The following is a 22,765-nucleotide window of genomic DNA, read 5'->3' as shown; positions in this document are numbered from 1 at the left end:
CCTAACCATTCATTTGGGCTGATGCATTGGCCAGTCCTTGTCTTCTGTGTGCAATATCTGTCATTAAATAGGAGTTGTAAGTGGCCTGTGGTGGAGCAAACTGTATTGCTAACATGGGCAGACTTTGTATCAGAGACAGCCCCAGGAGGGGATGCTGTAATTCTAGGCTTTCCTCTTACACCACATCCCTAGGACATTATTTTCTCATTGGTGCCTGAAAGATAAATGTGCACAAATGTCTTGCATCAGCAGTGCTGCCAGACTTGTCCCCGTGCAACGCTGACTTGTGCTGTGGGGACCGGAAGGCACAAAGATAGGTGGTAGGATTAAAAGAAACTATAAAAATTCCTGTAACTTCACACAGGGAGGACTGTTCTGTAATTCTTGGCTATCCCTTTCTCCCCTCACCCTGAAAGCCAGTTCTGGCATTCACAGATGACGTAGTGAGTATCTGGTCAGATGAAACTGCTGATGGTCGGATGCCACCTGAAGTAAGTTGTATTTACAGACAAACCTGACCACAAGCCAGATCTCCACCCTACCACTAACTTGCTGAACGCTGTCCCTGGCTGTCAGCTGGGACACAGCCCCAGTAAGTGATGGCATGCATTTTCCATGGGTATGCGCATTTACCCCCTTGTACTTACTTATCATTATTTCATGTGATCTGTCATGGCTGGTCCCACACCCCCAGGCTGCTGCAAAAACCACCTTCTGTAAATCCAGTCTTGTACGATAATCTTCTGCCATCAGTGCTTGGAAGAACTAAATTATGTGTGGTGGGAAAACACAGCTTCTACCTCTCTCAGCTGGGGTGGAAATAGGCTCCTTGTCTGGATGGATGAGTGTAGGGGGGGAAGAAACCCCTTTTTTCCCCAAGGGAAAGGCTGGCTGCTTCAGTTTACACGCTGGATGCAGCCTGCAGCTGCAGCTCAAGCTGGAGCAAGCAGCACTTGTGCGATAAAGGTGAGCTCTAGTTTCTTCTTAGTATCGCCCAATAACAGTGTAGAGTGAGCTTATGTGCTGCACATTAAAAGTAGTTGAAGGTCCTCAGACTAAAGAAGGTGTCCTGTGTCTGCCCCTTCCCCACCGTCCCCTTCCTTTCTCTTCCCACAGGCGAGCAGTAGGAGAGTTTCCCACCTCTGCCAGGACCCAGCACGGGACACGGGAACCCTGCAGAGCCGGCATGTCAGTGTGCTGTGCTTGGGCACTTACTGTTCCCACCTCGACCCTCTGGTCAGCAACACTGTCGTGTGGAAATGCTTTGGAAAGCAACTGAGAAAATAAATTTAGATGGGTAAATTAGAATTTTAAGCAGACAGCACAGCATCATCTCCGTGGTTTCTGCCTGGGGATATGCTCGAGCAGGCGTCTACAGCCATTGCTGACCCCTGAACCGTGCATGATATGGTGGGGAGCAGTCCCTGTCGGGCTGAATGACGCTTATAATTTTATTTTTCTTTTCTCCCTGAGCAGTATTGGAGTGTATTGCAAGCAATGTATTGCCCACGGGCCCTGGGTTGAGGACAGCTGTTGAGGGGTTCTTGCTGAGAGCAAGAAACTGCTGTGGGGTGAGCAGGGAGGACGTAAGGGGAAGAGAGCAAAGGCAGGCTGGAGGGAGTCTGACTTGCAGCAGCCAGATTGAGATATGGCCTGGTGCTAATTTGGTAAATTGTTTAAATGATATATTAGCAGCTCTGATGAAGACAGTGTCTGGAAGAATTAGCATCATTGTCTTTTCAGCCCTGGGATACTGGTCTAGATCCAATTTTGTCATTTTGATGAGAAAACCATAGTGAAACATGATGTCAGTGATACTAGCGTTAGCAGGGAAGGCGTGTGGATGTCCTTCTTCTATGAGTGCACGTTACTTTTCTGGCTCACCAGTTAGGACACAGACCTGTTACATATTCCTGGCTTCATTTTGTTGTGAAGGTCAAGCCCAAGGCTGTCTCTTGAGACTATTGGAGATCTTTCGTTGAGGAAAGGCCAGGTCAGGAAGAGGGTGTTTAGTCAAAGGCATGAAAAAGGCATCGGCGCTGAGGCAGAGAGCTTCAGCCTGGGGCTGAACTTTCCAAGAGATGAGAGGCGTGTGGCTCTGAGGCTGCTTGAATCCAGCTGGAGAGGGTGCACTACCATGAGCTTAAAGTTAATCATACGTGTTTTTACCTGAAGCAAAGAAACTTGGAACGTTGATGCTGGTCAAAATACCCTCCAAAATAAAAAATCCTATATCACTATGTCAATGTTGTCTCCGTTTTTTGGAGCTTCAATAAAGAGCTATTTTTAGCTGCTTTTTGGTTCTTTTTTTCAAAAACAACTATAACTAAAACCAATAACACTTTACATTTGGTAAAATCCCATTCTCTTGGACGTGAATAATCTCAGTAATAGCTTTGGTAAGGTAACTATTGAAGGCGTCTCAGAAAAGCTTTGCGAGTTTTGTTCATTTTGAACGAAACTTGTCAACTGCAAAAGCCATGGCATGTCTGAACTGCTGGGGTGTAGCTGAGCTCGCCGGCAGCCTTGTTAACTCTGTGCTGTCTTGTGCTTTAGCAAAGAGACGGGTTGCCCTCTCCAGTTTGTCTTTGCTTAACTCCGGGCACTCGGCACGTTGAAGGTGTGGTTGTGGCTCTGATTAACGTGCCAGGCTGAGAGATGCAGACAAGTGTTCCATGGAGGAACTCGTGACTCGGGGTGGCACTGATGCTAGTGGCAGGCTGGGATGTTCACGGGATGGAAATCCTCTGGTCTCTAGCGTGGTGGTGGCCGTCGTGTTAGTGCAGTAGGAGCCATCCACACTCGGCTGTCTTTGACGCCCGGATTGTGGAGCGTGGTGCCAAAGCTAGGCATGGGCAGAAGAGGTGGCTGTGAGCTACCGTGAGTTATGCTGTGCAATTGCTAATCTCCCTGGCTTTCACAAGATGCCTTTTATCGTCCTTCCAAGGTGATACCTCTGATTTATTGAAGGGTCTGATAGAAACAAATGCTTCTGTTTCGATGAGGCTGTTTCATGCGCTGATACGACCTGCCAGCTGGCTTCTTCCAAACGCATTATTTATTTTAGCAGCATTAGCAGATTATCAGGGCTGAATAAATCTGCATGTCTGAGTCGGGTGAATTTTCTAGGCTCTCCATCCATAAGCGTTTCTGTGTGCCTGCCAAAAGATGGGAAGCTCAACAAGAGGGTTGAGCACTGGCACATGAGTCTGACAGCCCGATACTGGCTTCTGACTGTGCTGTCAGCCCTGTCAGGATGCGGGGAGCCCAGGCTGTCGGGGAGCAGATGTGTCCGTTCTGGCTTGGGGGAGAAGATAATGCTCATGGTGAGGGTGTATTTTATAGAAAAGATGGCAGAATAATTAATGCTTGAAAGAGAAAATAAAATACATTGCTTTGGAAGCAGAGAATCACATTGCTGTTTGGGGGAGTCTTAGACCTGATCTGCACTTAGCATCTTCACTGATATATGGCTTTCGGGTAGGAACGTGACCTGCTCTCCTACTGCGCAGTTTTGGTATTGGCATGATTAGATAGTGTGTATATTAAGTCAATAGGGCTAGTTATTTTCTCTCCTGTTTGGAAACAGCTTTCTCAAAATAAGTAGTACCTCTGGGGACATAACTGAGCGGTCCTATTGTTTGTGTGGACGGAGGAGTGTGGCCCTCTAGTAGATGCCCCAGAATAGCATAGTAAGAGTCACGCTGATGGGGGGAGCTCATCAGGTTTTGAAGGTGTTTACATGAGGCTCTGTGGGGTCGGGATCATGTGGCTTGGTAAAGGAAATGTGGCTCAATATCTATAATTAAAACTCAATAAAAATAAAATTGAGGGAGTTACCAGCAACGGTAAGTTCCTATAAATGACATTAAGATGAATTACAGCTCTATTGAGTTCAACTTGCAGCTAAAGAAATGTATTAGAATGGCATTAAATCATTGCATTAATATTAAGAGGCTAAATCTGTATAAACTCAAATAAATCAAAAAGGGGACTGCTGTTTGACTGTGAGTGATAGGTAAAGAATTTTACTGCAACTGTTCAAATCTGTAACTTGCCAAGTACCTAATACTGAAATGGAATCATCTTTGTACTCCTGGACGCAGCGTAGGACTAGAAAGATTTCTAGTGATACTTTTCCTGCTGGCAAATATTTTCCTCCTTCCTATAGCAAAGAGAACAACGTCAACAAAGGTTTTTCCATAAGCAGCACTTTGAATTCCTAGTGAGAGAAATTACAGAACACTAACTCAAGCTGCAGCGCAGCCTCCCAGGACTTGAGGTAGGACCCAGACTTCGGAGCTGTGTTCTCTAGTCCATTCAGGTGCAGTTATTTTTAGGCTGGGAAAACTTTCTCCTTTGCATAAGCAATTTTCAGAATTTTTAGGGATACAGAATTGGTAAATCTGTAACATCCCTGCCCCAGAATACACAAACCTGGAGATTTCTGCACTCAACTATCACTGTTTTCTGTTGGAGAATATTACTCTTGTTGATACCCATTTATGGAAAATTTAATATTAAGAAAATCGATAGCCACAAGTCATTCAAGATAAAGCTGCAAACTTAATTTTAAACTTTTTTTTTTAAGCTTTCTTTCCTGAACCTAGGCTTTACCAGAGATAGGCTAAAAAAGGTTTAAATCATATGCTGATTTACTTGAAGTACGAACCTTTAGAACCACCTTCCTACTTTTCCATCTTTCTTTTCTCAGCACAAATGTTTAAGTAGGAGCTTCTAGTGCAGAGGCAGCTGCTGCTCAGTGAAATGTGCTCTCATAGCAGTGATCAAAACACAGCTTCATGCATTCCTGACTTATGCTCTCCTAGAGTCTACTCAGCACGCTGAAAGCTTTAAGTGTATATACGGGAGCAAAAGGTGTGATTTACTCTTATTTCTCCACTGAGGGGAAAAAATCTGTGCTGGTAGAAGGCTAGCAGTGAGATGAGACCCTTTCCCATGCAGCACGCTAGTGCCGTGAATTGATGTGGGATGTGTAAGTAAAAGCGGAGGTATTTTTCTGTACAGAACCCCCTATTTTGAAAAGTTTGCTGGGAGGACTGTTCGCTACGTCCTAGCAAACCCTGTATGGGGACAAGCTGAAGAGTGGTGAGTGCCTTCCTGGCTGAGCTTGTCCCTTTGTCCTGTCCCGGTATTGCTCAGAACTGCCGGCTGAAGGAGCACAGGACTGTAACCCCGTTAGTGCAGGTCTCGGCTCTTTACAGAAGGCAGGTATAAGCTGCGCTTGGAGGGCTTGAACTCCTTCATGGCCTCACAAGTAACTTTGTGCAATTAGTTGACGCCTTGAAATATGTTTTCGTTATATTTGTTCTGACATCTTCCAGGCGGGTCCAAAAGCGGGAGTTTGTCAACTTGCTTGTAGTTATTGGAGACACATCTTTAGTGCTGGGAGAAGTTTAGGTTTAGACTGGACATCAGGAAAAACTTCTTTACTGAAAGAGTGGTCAGGCCTTGGAACAGGCTGCCCAGGGAAGTGGTGGAGTCACCATCCCTGGAGGTATTTAAAAGACGTGTAGATGAGGCGCTTAGGGACATGGTTTAGTGGGCATGGTGGTGTTGGGTTGACGGTTGGACTTGATGATCTTGGGGGTCTTTTCCAACCTTAATGATTCTATGATTCTATGATTCGAAGTTGATATGAAAACTATCTGTTCTGGTTTTGTTAGGTCTGAAACAGAAAATACCGATGTCTTTTTCCCCCATACTCCTCTCCATAGCTGTCCCAGCTTCAGTCCGTTGTGGCAGTGCCAGTGCTGCCATCTCTAACCTTCGGCACCTTATCTCCAACAGGTTGGTGGAACAAAGACAGGAGTTGTGCGCTACGTGGGAGAGACGGATTTTGCCAAAGGAGAGTGGTGTGGTGTGGAGCTGGATGAACCCCTGGGGAAGAACGACGGGGCGGTTGCTGGTACAAGGTACTGTGCGTTCTCAAATCCAGCCTGGGGCATGTAGGGTCCAACAGGGTTGGTTGGACATTGTGGGTTGGGAGGAAGAGTCCAGTTTTGAGTCTCTTAGGCTTTGGGATAGCTTTGCAGGGAGATCAATAGAAACCTCATCACTGGAGCATTTTAAAGCAGCATCAGATAATGTCTGTGAAAAAGTAACCTGAGTGGCTTCAGGAAACAGGAGAGAGTAGGGAGAGAACATAACTTACAGTGGGATGTAGTTTTTGCTAGAAATTGATTCTGTGATTGTATTAGCTCTGCTTTCTACCACACATCCCCTTCATAAACTTTCTTCTTGTGCTGTATCTATAATTCGCCCTGTCAGAACTATAGAAGATAAAGATTTGACTCTTTTTTTCCCCTCAGTTTAATGTTATTTGTTCTGTTCTTTCCAGGGACAAATTTGCAAAGATCTGAAAGAACAATTGGTGGTTGTTGTCTATCCTTGTACTAATTCTGTAGCATGACAGCTGTCTGCTGATTGGTCTTACCATCTCTGACTCCATGGGCACCTCTGCTATTTTCTTTTCAAAAAAAGCCCTTTTTAGTATCTACAAAACTAGGCAGGGACATCTCGCAGGCTTGCTGGAAAGCTGTTTCTGTTCACATGAAAGTTAAGTAAGGGGATGACCCCCAGCCTCAGACCTTGAGCTTGGGGATGTTAAAATCTGAGTTATACAGCAGCACTTTGACCCTGCTTCATAAAGGTGGAACTGATTCCTTGTCCTTCACAAGTTCCTGTAGTGGGAAATACAGTTGATTTCTTCGAACTTTTTAAGGGAATCTTGCATTAGAGGTGAGATTTAGCTTTGAAACTGAGGAGCTGAGAGTTCCTCCCTTGTTAGATCTCAGGTTCTGTAATAAAGGTTTCTGGTGTTGGGTCAGCCTCGTTTTGTCCAGCAGCCATGCGTTTTCATTTAAAATAAGAGAAACGCTGCCTTGTTCAATGTCAGGATAAGAAAGTAGAAAATGATTGGCAGCAGATGGCTGAGTTCCACCCTTTTCTCCAAAGAAAAGAACCAGGATGGTAGAGAATAAGTCATGGAGTGAATCCAAGTCCGTGCTTTATCATAACACTACAAATTATCTCTAAGCTTAATCTTTGGGGTGCTCAGAAATTGTTTATTGTCTCTGTGTGTGTGGAAGGTGTGGAAGGCAGATGCGAGTGTAAGGGTGCTCTCTCTGCCTCTCATCCTCACACCTCCGTTGCTGTGTTTTGAAAATCCAACTTTTGGAAGTCATCTGTCTTCTGAAACTGCTACATCTTGGCTGAGGTTTGTGCCCTGTCTGCAAGGCTTCTCTTTTGTTTCACACTTTATCAAGGGCAGGAAGAATTGAGCTCTATAGCAGGGGTTGGGGAGCAGGAGTGAATTAAGAGGTTTGGATTAAACAGGGGAGATTGAGGGAAGTCTGTAAGGCATCCCTGCCCCTTGCATCCAGGCTGATCTTGCAGATCTAGCAATAGAGGATACTAGCTGATACAGCAGTGGTACACATGGACTCTCCAGCTGAAGGGCTCTCTGTCCACCCAGGATCTGGCTGCAGGTTTGCAGCATTACCCCTGCTTGTCCTTTGACCCTTCATCCAACCTTTTGATTTTCTTAGAGCACATGCTGATTTCAACGGCAGGGTTTGGGAGGAGAAGCCGATATAGTAAAACTAACTCCCTCGGTGCATGCAGGCACCCTGTGTTTGCCACTGCCACATGGGGTTCCTGATACTGCCCTGAGGTTGTCCTGCCAGAATCAGTCTGGGCAGAGACCGCCCAGGACTTGGGAGTCTCTCTGCTTCGGTGGTTGTTGCCATCTAGTGAGCATCCTTGGCCTGGCTGCCCGACACCAGCGCCTGCTGCTGCAGTAGCCGTCTGCTACAGCAGGAGAGTCAGGTCCAAAGAAGCAACTCGAGATGGTGGAGGCTGGTGGAAGCAGGAGAGCAAACACGTGGGCAAATGAGCGAGGAAAGGACTCTGTCTCCATCTTTGCTGCTGTGGGTTCTCCAGTTGAGTCGGTGGTGAATCACCTGAAATTTGAGGAGGGTCGCTCCGATTCTCCTGCAGGTTCAGGAAAGGCATCCAGGTCTGGATGTGCGTCAAGGGAAGGATGAAGGGCCAGGGTTTCCTGAGCAGCTTGTGGTTCTCCGGTGGAGGCTGCCTGCAGGCTGTGGTTCCGTAGCAGTGCCCAAGAGAAGGATGTCACTGTGGTGAGCCCCTCTCTGTACATCAGATGGGTGCTGCTGAGACACTGTGGGGTTTGCTGCATCTGCTTTCCTGTCTGCACAGGAGACTAGAGAGGGTCTGGTGTGGTTTTTTTGGTTTCTTACCCACAAAGCCAAGCAAGTTCCACTTACACATCTCTAGTATATTAACCTTTACTTGCTTATTTTACTGTTCTTCCTTCTCTGCCTCTGTTCCTATGGGAGTCTTTGCCCACTAAACTGCTCATGCCTTTGCTTTCACATAGTCTGAAACGTCAGCTACAGGCCTTGGGCACTGAAGATTTTTTTTTTATCTGTTTCAAAATTTCCTGTGCTGTTTCCCACCTGCAGTTTGCATTGCCATCACAATGCCACTTTTCTCCCTGTTTCTTTTCTGTAATGTGGGTATAGACCCCCTTACCGCTCAGTGAGAGCAGCTCTTGGTTTTCAAGCCATTTTTTGGTTTGGTTTGGTTTTGTTTTTTGTTTTTTGTTTTTTTTTTTTTTGTGCTGCCAAGTGTTCTGGACCCAATTCCTGCTTCTGAACTATAAAAGTTAATTGCAACCACTTCCAGTCTGGACTAAAAGAAAATGAGCAGACATAGTGATGCAAGTTTGGACTTGCTAAGCGCTGTCAGGGGGCTTTTGAGGGGCTTAGCCTTTGGCATTGTTGTACAGCCACAAGTACCAGTCTATGCTTAGACCTGTGGAAGGGGCTGTGCCGTGCTGTTATCCGCCTGTGCCTACTTCAGTTTGAGAATATGATGCTGAGCAGGGTTTTGGCTGGTTTGCAAGAGGTCAGACTGATTTTCTTCCTTGGGTCTCTGTTCTGCAGCAAGGTCACCCTGCGGTATGGCTGGTTTGCCAAACCCAAGAGCCTGTGTTGGCAGCAAGCAGAGGGGGCAAAGTGATTTTGGGTTGTTAAGGGTTTTTTTTTGTTTGGTGTGGGATTTTATTTTTTTTTTTTTAAAAGACTTACAGAAAAAATCAGGTTTGAGCAGATGTTTGAAAATTAATCACTTTCTCATGTGTCTGGAGATCAGGCTGTTCTCTGGCCTCCCAAGCACACAGAGGTTTGCCTGTGATACGGCCGTGTGGCTGCCAGCACTTAAAAAGAAAAGGGAATTGGGGAAGCAGCTGCTCACATCTGGAGAGAGAGGACTTGCACTAGCAAAGCTGGATTTATGTCATTTATTCCTTAGGACCTGTTTTTTATGTTAACATAAGACGGACTATTATATAGCCCAGTATTTTCCCCTAACCTTGCTACGAAGCCTTTGAGAAAGAACTCTTAATGGAGACAGTTTTCTATGTTGACTACTCCCTTGAAACAAGGGGATGCGACGCCTGGAGATGATCTGGTTTTACTTGCTGCAGTGCAGCTGGCCAGCAACAGATAAACCCTGGCTTGAGCCGGTTGGCCCCAGCTCTGAAGGGGTTTCCAAGGTTTGATGCTGTGGGTTTTGGCTCATTTGTGTTCTGAAAGAGGGCTCCAGAGAGACATAATCATCGGACTCACTGTAATTGTGGAAAAGAGCTTGCACCATAATTATCTGATCCTCCCTTTTTTGTGCTTGTTTCTTTCTAAGTTTGTTTGCATGGGGACCAGTTTCTCTTTCTCTGCCACCCAGAGGAGGTGGCACACACTGGAGTTTGCTGTAATGGTATTTTTAGCTTCAAAGTTAGGAGCTGCCATTTTCCCCTTCTGTTTTCGGGGGGAACATTTATGCAGAGCTGTGTGATTCAGATCTTTTTATTTGACACGCTTTGCTATGTGACTTTCTTGCAAAGCGGGGTAGAGAACACGCGAGTTTTGGGAAGGTTGGCATGTTGCGGTAAGGAAGGAGTGCGCGTGCTCTCACTGTGGTTATGTATTGGGATCTTTGTGCTATCCAGGCTACCAGATGGGTCTTTCCTGGCATCTCATCAAAGTGCACAGCAACTAGTGCTAGTGCGTGGCAATTATCTCGGGTTTCCCTGTTCAAGCACCACAAGTGAAAACATGGAGATTGCTGCTACTCTTAAGTGGCAGGAAAGGAGAATAATCCAACCGCTTTCACGCAGGAAACAATGTCACAGCAAAGCACCGAGAGATGAGCTGAGGGCCAGGGTTGCATATTGCTTAGCAATGCTATTCTGCAAGGCTCGGGTCGGGCGAGATGGATGCTCTACCATTTCTGACTTGGTGCATCTCCTGTATTACAGGTATTTTCAGTGCCCTCCCAAGTTTGGCCTCTTTGCTCCCATCCACAAGGTGATCCGGATCGGGTTCCCATCAACCAGCCCCGCGAAGGCAAAGAAGAGCAAACGAATGGCCATGGGAGTGTCTGCCTTAACCCACAGCCCCAGCAGCTCCTCCATCAGCTCCGTCAGCTCGGTGGCATCGTCTGTTGGGGGCAGGCCCAGCCGCAGCGGGCTGGTAAGTGGCTCTTTCCAGAGACTGTGCAGCCTCGAGCCACTTCTGTGACCCGGCTCTACAAAGTGGGAGGGTTGGGGTTTTGTTGCAGCAGCTGCACGGGGGCAGCTGCTCCTTCACCATCAATGAGATGAGGGGAGTGGAGCGTGGGATACTGTTACCCACCTTACAAATAGGACTCCCTCCATGGACACGAGAGCAACTGTGACCATTAAAGAGCCCAAAGTGCTATTTGCAATGGGATGAATCTCAGCTCCGCTGTCAAGAGCAGGTTTTGCACAGGATCCCTGCAAAAAAATGCCATTGCTTCTTGTCCCTCGTGGTTGTGTAGCAGCGTGCTGCTGTGTTGAACAGCTATGCGCAAGCTCCTGACTGCGTTTTACTGTGGAGGGGTGACACCCTCCTGAATCACATGCCTTGTGCTTTGGCAGGTACTCAAGAAGGCGGACACCAGAGCAGGCAGCAATATTATTAAAAGCTCTACCTCTGCCATAGTGTGTGCTGCATAGCACCTGCAGTCATCTTGGCTGGGGACGAGGGTGCAGTATCCGTTACTGGGAGTGGATCCAACTAGCCCATACCAGTCTCCAGTGGAGATCAGTCCTCCCAGCTGAGCTCACTGACTGCACCAGTGCAGGTCATCAATAAAATATATTTAAGAAGGCAGATGATACAATACATAATAATCTTTCCTGACCCAATTCCCACTCCACTTCCTTTGGGAAATGGTCCTTTCATTGCAGTGTAGCAGAGCTGTTGAGCCTGTAAGCAGTGCCTAGCTGTTTTGCAGACTTGTTAACCCCACCTGTAGGGCCCAGAGAATCTGGAGCTGGAACTGCAGCTCTGTGCAGCCTAACAAATGATCAGTTGGTGAGCTGCATTCCAGATTTAACAGGGGACTTTGAGTTATTCTAGACTGGGATGGACACAGCTTTACCCCTGTCTCTTTTGAATTCTCTTCCCCAGCTGACAGAGACCTCTTCTCGGTATGCCCGAAAAATCTCTGGCACCACAGCTCTCCAGGAGGCACTGAAGGAGAAGCAGCAGCACATCGAACAGCTACTGGCAGAGCGTGACCTGGAGCGGGCTGAGGTTGCCAAAGCCACTAGCCACATCTGTGAGGTGGAGAAAGAGATTGCCATCATGAAGGCCCAGCACGAGCAGGTAGGAGGTGACATGGCTTTATCGCTAGCATGCAGATACCTGGCATCCTCTGAAAGTTTCAGGTCATGGTAACATTATCCGTGTATAGCTTCCTGATGCGAAACCTGGGCTCTGAATTTCTGCCTTTCATGTGGAGACAGCTTCCTGCATGGTGGGTTAAGCTGAGGCTCTTTCTTCACTCCAGCCGGTGGAACGTGTGCTCTCTCTGCCCCAAGCCAGGAGCAGAAAAAGGGCTGTGCCAGAAGGACAGTAGATAATTTGTGTCTGGTGGATCAATACATTCGAATGCCGAAATGCAAGTAGAGGGCAAACTTGTTCCCCTTAGCCACCCAATCTGGCCTTGGCTGTGACTGCATTGCAGTGGTTTCTTGATGCTATCGGTCACTGCTGAGAACATCAGCTCAGTTCATATGTCACTGCTTTCCTGCCAGAGGGGATGTTTTTATCACATTAATAAAGTCAAGAGATCTGTAAGGAAAACAGACTGATCATATTAGCTTTTTTGCACAAGCATTTGTACAAATGATATTTTATGCATTTGAATGCTTAAAGAGAGGAGTTGTGTTTGTGCTATTCGTCAATATGTGGCTCTTCAATGACTGCTGTTGCCCTAAATTCCTTACTCGTGTTTATAAACCCCAGTCAGCTACTATGGAGCATTGATGGCACTGTATATCTTTGCGTGGTGGGCCACACCTGCCTGTCAGAAATGCAGGAGAAATTGGCAAATCAACTGCAAGCTGACATCTTCCTTGTGTATAGTATTTTCCAGTAATTACCAGTAACGAATTAGCGCAAGTCTGAAATGACTTCATGCTTCATGATCAGGGCTGAATTGCATCTGGTCATGTCAGACCAGATTTTCAAAACTGTTCAGGCTTCAGGTGCTTAACTCTTAATCAGAGCTGGATTCCTCAAAGGGTTCAAGACAGAGAGGCACTGAAGCATGGATCAAATTTACAAGCTGCTGGAGATTGAGCAGGTTTTTTCTTTTTTATACCTACCTACTGGCCTTTTTGGAAAATTTACCTTCTTTCCATAGCAGCCTCTGAAACAGATCATCAAAACCTTCTGTTCCCTTGTTCTGATCCTTTTTTAAACAACTCTATACTTCAAACATTGTTAACTTTTGTGGCTCGGGCTCTTTTTTTGCTGCAGTACGTCACTGAGGCAGAAGGAAACCTCCAGCGAGCACGAGCCCTGGTGGATGGGATGCAGAAGGAGAAGATTGAGCTGTTGAACCAGCTGGAAGAGGAGAAGAGGTAAAGGAGGAGTGAATGGGTGTGGCGGAGGTGAAGTCATGGGGGAGATGAGGCTTTTACCCAAGAACATCGTTCATTGGATCTAAGGAGAAGAAAGTGACTGGGAAAGTCATCTTTGGATGTCTTCCAGCACTTCAAATATGCTGTGTTCCCCTCTCCTGGCCACTGTGGTCTGCCTGCAGGTAGGGAAGGGGTGTGCTGCTTCAGGTAATGGGAAGTTTAGAACAATTTTGCCACAGTTGCACATCTAATGTGACTCTTGTCTAGGGTTGGGTATCCAGTACAGTGACTGCCCACATTTGCTAACAAACTGCTGCTAATGACAACTGAACAGTAAAGTATTTCCAATTAGTCTTGTACGTTCCTATGTCTTAAGGCTCTTAGAGGAGACTCGATGCTATATCATTTGGTGGGGTTGCAGTGAGCTAACTTCTGTGTGTGAGCAATCTCAGGCTTTTTGAATGTCCTCAGCTGAACCTGCCCCCTTGTTGCAATGCAATTGAAAGGCAGAAGACAAACAGCCAGCCAGGACAGCTCGTACTTGGGATAGGGGCAGCTCTGTTTTGCCATCAAAAGGAGTTTCATGACTGGACCCACGTTCCTGCGAAATGTCTGTAGCACTTAAGAAAAAAAGAGACTATCAGTTTCCATTCCTGTTTAGGACTCTCAGTGCTGGCACTCCTGTGATGACCCTGATAAATATTTGACAGCCTGCTTGCATGTCCAAGGGCATTTGACCATGGCACATGTTGCCCTGAAGATACAAGGTGGACAACAGTTGATCTTCCACTGCCCGTAGACGGCCAAATAGTCTTGGTCTCCTTCTGGGCAGTGAAGTTATTGAGGGTTTTCAGCCATCTTCCCTGTTGTTTGGTTCCCGACACAAAGCAGGGAGAAGCAGCATTATTAGCCTGAAGGAACGAAGGGCTCCAATAATATCAGTAACTCTGGGGTTTGATACCCTGACCAAATGCAGCCGTGTCACTGTGTAAACTGGAATTACTCAGTAAAGGTGGGATTAACTCATGGCAAGGGTGTGGACGGTGACAAAGCTTTGCCTTCAAATATTCTTGGCTAAGGATATGGTATAAAACCAAAACTGGATAGTAAACAGAACTGTGCAGGTTGGGCCATCCCAGACCCCTGCCCTTTCTGTACAAACTGGCTTTGCTGAAGACCATTTCTTTCCCCTCAGTTTGTGATGTGATGACCTTAAAGACATTCCTTCCAAGGAAGGGAAGTCAAACTGGAGTACAGCCTTACTGTAGTGTGATTCATCATCTCCCCACATCCCAGAGGCCCCATCCGTGTGTATATGATGATGCATACATTTCCTCTCTGGATAAGAGTGAAGATCTGCTTGTCATTCTTGGAGTCCAATTGCTCCATATATATAATTAAGCTCTTCAGTGGGAATAGAAAGACATTTCTGTGTATTAAGTAACTGAAAACAGTGTTGATTTCAATTGAGTGATGCCCCTCCTGAGGACGAATTGTTCTTTCGTGCACAAGTCTCCCTGTTCTCCTGGTAGGCAGCTCACTTTCCCAGCTCCGGGAGGCCCTTTAACACAAGACAGCTGAGTTCTTTCCTAAATATCAACAGATGCCTCCTCTGATTAGAGGAGGTTTAGACAAGGAAGCTTGTTTATGAAGTTAGATATGTACACTCACAGCTATTTTTGTCTGTAACGAAATCAGAGTCCTTACATCTGGCTACCAGCTCAACATCCTCCTCATTGCCTTTTTTTTAAATCAGTAAAGAGAACAAAGAGACTGAGTTTAGCAGAAGATTGAATTGTTTTGTATTGTTACTGGATTTTTCTCTTCAGACTTTGCAAAAGAGGTCTAGGCACTTCTGCGTTTGTGCATGTGATTTTTATGTGCATTTATGCATGACTGATCTATACAATCTCTGGTGAAGGCTTTTCTGCCAGGGTAGCTCACCATTTCCCTGTTGTGGAAACATTAAGCATTGCCCACCTTCTGCCAAGAAGGCAGAGCCTCTGGTTCCCCTGGAGTATTTTGTATGGACCCTGTGCATTTGGCACAGAATTACCCAGTGCTCGGCTGCAGGATAACAAGATCTAAGAAAACCAGTCAAACCTGGTTGTGGCTTTCATGTTTTCAGGATCCCGGTGTCAGTGAATAGCATTTGTGCTTGCTGAGAGATGGTGCAGCAGAAACGTCTGTGAGCGTGTACCTTGCAAGAAGGCAAATGTTTGCTATGCGGAAGGCTTGCTTATTGACTGTCTTGCTCCACGTGTCTTGCTGGTTAGCTTCTGCCCAGCTGTTTTTATGCAAGTTAGTCTGTATCCCTCTCCTCTCAGACTTTGGTTGTGCGGGGCCGTGTGCAATGGCTGCTTAGAAATGGGATGCTCATCTGGGTGTTACTGATAGCTATTTGTGTCTTTTCTCTTTCCCAGGAAAGTGGAGGACTTGCAGTTCCGTGTGGAGGAAGAATCCATCACAAAGGGGGATCTGGAGGTAATTCCTAACACCCTTACGAAAATGTGGGGTTAAAACCTGAAATTGCATGTGGGGACTCACCTGAGTAATTCCTGCCACCTTTTGCTCTACTCTAAACAATACATTATCTTTATTGATGGCTTCGAACCTGCTGCAGAACACTGTGGTATAAACTGTGAAGATTGTTCTTTGGTGTGTTGCCCAATGACTAATAATGCTAGGAGCTGCCTAGAATTAATCACATGCAGCCAGCCTGGCTTTAAATGTTGCCGTGAGTTGCCAAGCCATGTTAAAATCTGACAGTATCTGAATGCATTTCAACATATGTTTTTCCACTGTAGAAATGATTTGACTGCTCAGTCACTGTCCCTGCAGTGTCCTGTTATTAGCGGCTAATTGGCACGCACAATCTCCCAGGGTGCTGTTCTATTCCAGCTGAAATGCCGTGCATCGTTTGATCTGCAGTACCCTCGTGTGGAGTCCTCTGCCCACGAGCGTGGGGTTTGACACTAGGATACCCTTTCATTTGGAAGGGCTGTTGCTCAGAGCGATGCTGTTGCATATTGTGCAAACTGGAAGTGGTGCTGGGAGCTTGCCCTTGAGTGAGAAGCTTTTCTGTGGGGGGAAAAAAAGGAAAAGAAAATACTTCTGTGAAAGCAAGGCCCTGCTCTACATGTGTAAATCGGGACTTTCCCTTATCTTTAGCTAGAGTGCTAGGTTAGTAACAGCCAGAAATGTCAAGGGACCTGCTCCTGTGCTTCAGTCATATCAATAAAAGCCCAGGAAAATGGGAAAACTAGGCAACAGAGTACGTTGCTATGGCTTTGGCCCTCTTGGCATAAACCTCTCCTCTTTATCCAGAAGCTGAAGCAGAGTAATGTGTTTGACAGGGTGTAAATTAGCAATGCACTGATAGCAGACCTTTGCTAAAGAACAGCAAGTGCAGTTTCTGCCTAGTGCGTGGGTGCAAAATCAGGTTTCTGTTGATTCCTGAGCTTAGATGATTGATAGGTTTCCCCAGTGCTTTAGAGAAGGGTGATTGATCCATCGCTCCCATTGAGAGTGGATTGTCCCTGTGTAAGCTTCAGGTGTTTAAGCCTGGCTGTGGAGCAATGGCAATGGGACCAGGGTTAGCTAGCAGGTATATTTAGATATATTTTTAAAAAAAGCCACCACGTTTTAGCAAGATGGTAAGCTGCTGTGACATAAGTGTTCCTACAACTGCAGGTCCCAAACTGAGGATAGATCTAATTTTCATTTGGGCTGGAAAGGAGCTGCTTTGCAATGGGGATGTGGCCAAGCTTCTTGCAGGCTGCCAGGGTCCTGTCCCCACTTCCATGTTTGTCTGTACAGAAGAATACAAATAACTTCTTAGGGAAGAGCCATGGAGCAGCTTGGTTTCCTGCGATCCAGAGAACTGGGATGTTCCCCCATGGGTCCAACAGCAGTGACAGCACAGGCACTGTCAGAGGACTTTGGTCAGTTTTTACATTCTGTCCTGTCTAATTTGGGTGCTCAGACTGACCCACTGGAGTTAATTCTCACCTTCCTGCTTTGTTGTGGAGACAGGATTTCCAGAAGCAAGTAATTCACTTAAAGAAAAAAATCTGTCATTGGAAATCAGGGGGATAAGTGCTCCTTCATGTTGCAGTATGTTCCATGGAAAATGGTTGTCCGAGATACTCTGTAAAATCACAACAAAAAAGTCGACCGGTGGCTGCTGGCACAGCCCTTCGCATCCCTAGCTAGAGCTCAACTAACCACCCAAATACCAAAAGCAAAACACAATGGCAGTTGTCTCCCCTCCTCTGGTCTTGTAGTCCTCTTATACCAACAGCCCTCTTCTGAGGGAGAATGTTTATCTTGCGCTTACCATCATGTCTGTTACTGGCTGTTAAGAAAAGATTATCTCCTCTGTGGTCCCTGGATCTAGGGTTTCTGCTGAAGGCTAGGCTAAATCCCATGGTATTTCTCATAATATCATGTAGTTTTTGAACAAAGCTGGGACTCTCAGGTGTTGAGCGTGGCAGGCAGCATCCCTAGAAGCTCTTTGACTGAAGAAATCAATGTGTCTGAAGCCTGGAGATATGGGTCCAGTTTTTGGGCCTCTGATAAAGAAGGAGGAGCTGCGGATTTAGCCTTGAAATGTAGTTGTGAATTCAACCCATTTTTGATGCTGGTTGGCAATGCTGGTGCTATAGTGCTTTGGAAGGTGAAAAGCAGTTGCAGGAAAACAAAACCTTTTAAGAAAGGCTTTTCATGGTGAAAGACTGTGTTGTTATAGGAAATATTAACCTCTTCAAGGAACTATCTCATGCTTATCTCCTGGAACCTACCTCATACCTCGAACACCAGTGGGAAGTCAGTTTGTAATTTGTGAATAGTAATTTAAGGCTAATAGCAAGAAATAAGTCTAAAATTCAGATCTGAACTTCCTCAAAGTGCAGGAAAACTTTGGATTTGAGGCTCTGCGTCATACTGGCTAGGCAAACCGATTTGCATAAAATAAGAAATAACACAGGACTTGATGGGAATCTTAAGTGAAGGTATATTTAAGGACTGTAAAACAGTTGATCTAACTTTCTTCCCTCATTATTTTTCTCCTCTATTTTCATATGTTTTTCCAGACTTGGAAAATAGCAGGATTGGTAGATACTGAGCAAGCTTGGCTGGGAACTTGAGCGTCAACCTCAGGAGTGTTGAGAGAGTTTCTGTGGGAGATTGAGAGATTAGTTTTGTAATAGGTCAGCATCTTCAGGTAGCCAATATCTGACGCGCTGCCACCTGTTAAGGTAATTTCAAAAGTTTGTGTTGCTGAAGTTTCACTTGGGGATTTTGAGCTAGTGTAAATTGAGGAAAATTAGTGTCAATGGAGTAATTATCCCTGTAAATAAAATTAAGCCTGGAGCTCCATCTTGAGATGTGGATCTTTGAGCTTTGCAGAGAGTGGGAGGAGCCACTCACTACAAAATTAAATTTCTTTATTTTTCTTATTAGGATACATTCAGCCAACTTTTGCACTTCAGTGATATTATTTGGGTGTTTTGATAATGTTTGGGTCTTTGAGACCACATCTTTTTTTTCCTTCCCTCAGGGGTCAAAAAGACAACATAAAATATGGAGTAGTCTGAATATATCTGGTAGTTCAGATCTTGACCACCTGTGAATACATGTATAATGATACCTTTCAAGCCATAAGAGAAAACATGGATTTTTACAAACTTCAGTTTCCATCATTTGTACACAACTAACCAAAACTTGCTTTGTAGTAGGAAAGGAAGAAGAAAAGAAAATCCAATGGTTCCAGTAGAAAGAGGGGGAAGCAAATAATTATATGGAAAATGAAGGGAAGAAAATGGGGGTAAAAAAAAAAAAGTAGTTCTGATCACGTTTGTTTGGTTTTTGGTAGGTCCAGTTTAATTCAAAGGCAAATGTTGGTTTTGAAAGCTAAAAAAATGTGAAGGCCAGAGTCTGCATGCATTTTCCCATGTCTCCTCTCCTCTTTTATTTATGGGAAATTTTACATGATATTACAGTGGTCGTTGTAGAGTCCTGAGGTTTGCCACCACGTGCGGCTATATGGTACTTCAGCTTTAAAAGTGAAGGGCACCAAAGCAATGCCCTGAGTCAATGCTCCTGGATTTGGCAGGTTACATAAACTTCTTGAGCTTAGTTTACTCATCTGTTTAAAAAAACCAAAAAAGCAAAAACAAACAAACAAACAAAGTTGTTTTGCGTACAAGGCTGTTAGGGTCTTAGTGTGCAAAAATCACTTTGAAATTCATAGCAGCCCTATTCAAGACTAAAGCACTGATTTATAGAGCAGTTTGGTATCTAAATTTGATTTGCTTTCAGTGCAGGTATTTTTGGTTTTAGCAACATGCTGTGTACAGTATGACCTGCTTTTTCTTCCCCACCTAGTGCAGGCTTCAAGCTGTCTCCGGAGCAAAAAGAGGAGGGGAACTTCCAACTCTTTTCAGTCTACCTGGTGATTCTTCTTGAGGAGAGATGCGGAGAATCACTGCAAGGTCTTTGCATTCTCTTATGTAGTGCAAGGGTCTCGTACCGGTGGTCTGCAGCGGTGGGAGCTTTGCTTTTTAGGAAGTGTCTTCAGTATAGTCTTGATGCAGGAAAACACTGAAGCAGCCTTCTAATGCAGAGGGATGTTTTCCCATCACAGATTCCATTTTCTTGTGAATAGCCACTACGAGTACCATGTAAAATCCCGTAGTGACCATTTTCTGTTTGGTTGGGGTTTTCCTGCTTGTTTGGGTCTTTACTCTCCTCCTGTTGTGAACTGCCTTTCCTTGTCTTGTACACTGAAGATGATGTTGCAGCCTTCTCTTTCCCTCTCTTTCTCTCTCTCTCTCCCCCTTCCCCTTTTCCCATCTCCACTGTTCTTCTTTTCTCCCTATGTGTGACCAGACTCAGACGCAGTTGGAGCATGCCCGAATACGGGAGCTCGAGCAGAGCCTGCTGTTTGAGAAGGCACAGGCTGAAAAACTCCTCAGAGAATTAGAGGACACCAGGGTAATCGACCCCCACTTGCCCTGCCTGCAGAACAGCGTGCTTGCCCCCTGCGTTGATGCTCATGACGCCTTGCTTTGGGTTTCTTTGTTTTTTGGTTTGTGGGGTTGATTGGTTTTGGCTTGAATTTAGACTTCCCTGATTTATTATTTGTTTTTTTCTTTGCTCTCTCTCCTGGAAATGGTAGTACGATATAATTGCTAGCTTTGCTTCTTGTGTGGGGACTTGTTTCTCAGATTGAGTTTGCTTCTCTGCCCCATGCCACCATTTGACACATGAGCTCTTCACAATTCATCTTTCAATTAACATGCCCAAATAATATCTGCACCCTGCACAAATCATTCTGCCTCGAGGCTCCCTCAGGCTGTAATAGAAAATAACATTGCAATCAGCATTCCCTTTGTCCTCCTCCAGCTGTGGGAGCTGCCAGCTGAAATGGAAGATACTGGTGAGTGCAGGTGGACCAGCTCTGATCCTTGGCCATTCCTGCAACAGGACAGGCTGCCCAGATGAACAACGCACCCGATCCTAAAAGCAGCCAGATACGGAAAAGGCTTTTTCATGCTGGTGTGGTGTGGGAAGCGGCGAACTTGCCTACAGTGAGCTTGCTCCTCACCAATGGATTTGTTAGAGCTGTAGAAAACACAAACGTGAGGTTCTCCAAAAGGGCTAAATGGTGTGAATGCCCCTGTGCCCATCTAAAATAAAAAATACCCAGCCTCCTGGGCTGATGGTTAGTGGGGAAAATGGCAATTGAAATGAAATGGAATTGATCACTTGTGTTTTGGCACTGGAAGATCCGCTTGGTTTCCTTGTTTCTTCTGCCTTTTTCTAATACTTCATCTAGTCAAATCTCTTCTTCTCCTTCCATAGCTGCAGCCCCCTGAACTCCCTGTGACTAGCAGATAGTTCAGCCCTGTTAGGTTACATTCAGATCGTAAGACATTGATCCATAGCCCTTATGCTTAGTGTTAACCATGGCCAGATTTATTGTCTTGCATCCTCTAGCCTTCTACGTTATTTTTACTTTGCTAATAAACTCTAACAAGTACTCATGTGTAAAAATCCATTTTCCTTTTTACACCAGGGTAAACAAATTATGATGCAGAAGAGAGGTCTGTAGGCTGAGGATTGCTGAGCAATGAAGGAAACACGATATGCTTAATGCTGGTTTCAATGCTTGTGATATTCCTGCATGTGCAGTCACATTTCCTCTGTGCATCATCTGGCAAGATGCCTAGTCTGGAAATATAATGCCCTTTCAGGACATTATTTTTCATAAACCGCTGTTGCTCTCTAGCGAATTTCAAGGGTTGTTTCAAAGATGTGTGTTTCTCAGTGGAAAATGAGAGGCTCATATTAGAAAAAACAAATTGCAATTGGCACAAAGACATAACTGTTAGTTATTGGTGATAGTTACCCTGGTGCAAAACTGTACTCGAAGTGGAGGGTGCTGGGTATTCTTTTCCTGTTTATTTGAAGTTTGACTAATGTACTTTGGATTTACTTCCACTGGAGCACACTTACTAAAAGGAAGGATGCAGCGATGAGAGGTGGGGACTGACTTTGTCTTCTCTGTCATGTTGCAGTTAACCACGGTAGCGGAGAAGTCCAGAATCCTGCAGCTGGAGGAGGAGCTGAGCCTCAGGCGCAGCGAGGTGGATGAGCTTCGGCAGTGCCTCAGGAGCTCTCACCAAGCAGAGACCCCTGAGCATAACCTTGGTTTGCAGTCAGAGGCTCTTCGTCTACGAGATCAGTTGCTGTCTGCCAACAAGGAGCATCAGAAGGAGAGCAGTCAGCTAAAGGAGAAGTACGAGAAGACATTAAAGAAGTACCAGCAGGAGATGGAGAAGCTGAAAGCTGTCAATGAGAAGTATTCACAGGAAATCATTGACCTAAAGCATAAAGTTCAGCAAGCCACTAATGAGAACATGGGGCTCATGGACAACTGGAAGTCCAAGTTGGACACGTTAGCTTCTGACCACCAGAAGTCTCTGGAGGACCTTAAAGCCACACTGAACACAGGCCCCGACACCCAGCACAAGGAGATTGTGGAACTGAAGGCGGTGGTGGAGAGTATAAAGATGGAGCACCAGCTTGAGTTGGAGAACCTGAAAGCAAAGCATGACATTGAGACAGCTGTTCATATAAAGGAGAAAGAGAGCCTCAAACTGAAGTTGCAGGAGGCTGTGGATGAAGTGGAAAAAAGCAACAGCAACTGGAAAATGCAACTGGAAACCAAAAGCAATCAGCACCTTCTTGAGCTCCAAGATGTGAAGGACAAGTGTCGAGATGCTGAGCTGAGGGTGCATGAACTGGAGAAACTTCATGGTGAATATAAAGATCAGACACAAGCAATAGCTTTCTTGAAAGAGCAGATTTCTTTGGCTGAGAAGAAGATGTTGGACTATGAAACATTGCAGAAAACAGAAGCCCAGAGCAAACAGGAGATCCACAGATTGCAGGAAAAAGTTCTTGTCTTAGAGAACAAGCTGCAGTCCATGGAGGCCCTGCATCCTTCTCAGCATGCAAACGTATGACTTCTGGGTCATTCTGCTTGTTTGTTATCACTATTAGTAACCCTTCCTAGGAGCAGCCCTCAGCCGCTGCCTTGTGCGATTTTCTGAGGCTTCTATGCCTCAAAGCATCTGGATGTTTTTACCTTCCATTGATAGTGCTTTTTCTGCACTGCATCTCCATGCTGAAGGTGTCTTCCCATTCTTGAACGCCAGTAGAGTGGCACAATTAGAAGAAATAAGAGTCAAGAGAAGC

The 22,765-nt window shown here is 45.5% G+C and overlaps 1 protein-coding gene across 1 annotated transcript in view; it reads left to right on the top strand.

The window, feature by feature from the left end:
* Nucleotides 1-22,765, top strand: part of CLIP2 (CAP-GLY domain containing linker protein 2) — a gene marked incomplete at its 3' end in the record, with an annotated part of 59,881 nt that overhangs the window by 27,082 nt on the left and 10,034 nt on the right. Inside the window, exons 3-9 of the mRNA XM_009575365.1 lie at nucleotides 5,812-5,936; nucleotides 10,364-10,577; nucleotides 11,541-11,738; nucleotides 12,897-13,000; nucleotides 15,424-15,484; nucleotides 19,892-19,996; nucleotides 21,583-22,527. Coding sequence (XP_009573660.1) covers nucleotides 5,812-5,936; nucleotides 10,364-10,577; nucleotides 11,541-11,738; nucleotides 12,897-13,000; nucleotides 15,424-15,484; nucleotides 19,892-19,996; nucleotides 21,583-22,527 — 1,752 coding nt within the window. The remainder of the gene's footprint in view (nucleotides 1-5,811; nucleotides 5,937-10,363; nucleotides 10,578-11,540; nucleotides 11,739-12,896; nucleotides 13,001-15,423; nucleotides 15,485-19,891; nucleotides 19,997-21,582; nucleotides 22,528-22,765) is intronic.

The sequence above is a fragment of the Fulmarus glacialis genome, unplaced genomic scaffold (assembly GCF_000690835.1).
Source record: "Fulmarus glacialis isolate BGI_N327 unplaced genomic scaffold, ASM69083v1 scaffold28593, whole genome shotgun sequence".
In the NCBI taxonomy this organism is placed as follows: Eukaryota; Metazoa; Chordata; class Aves; order Procellariiformes; family Procellariidae; genus Fulmarus; species Fulmarus glacialis.
Note: the sequence above shows the minus strand (reverse complement) of the source record. Positions and strands in the feature narration are given on the sequence as shown.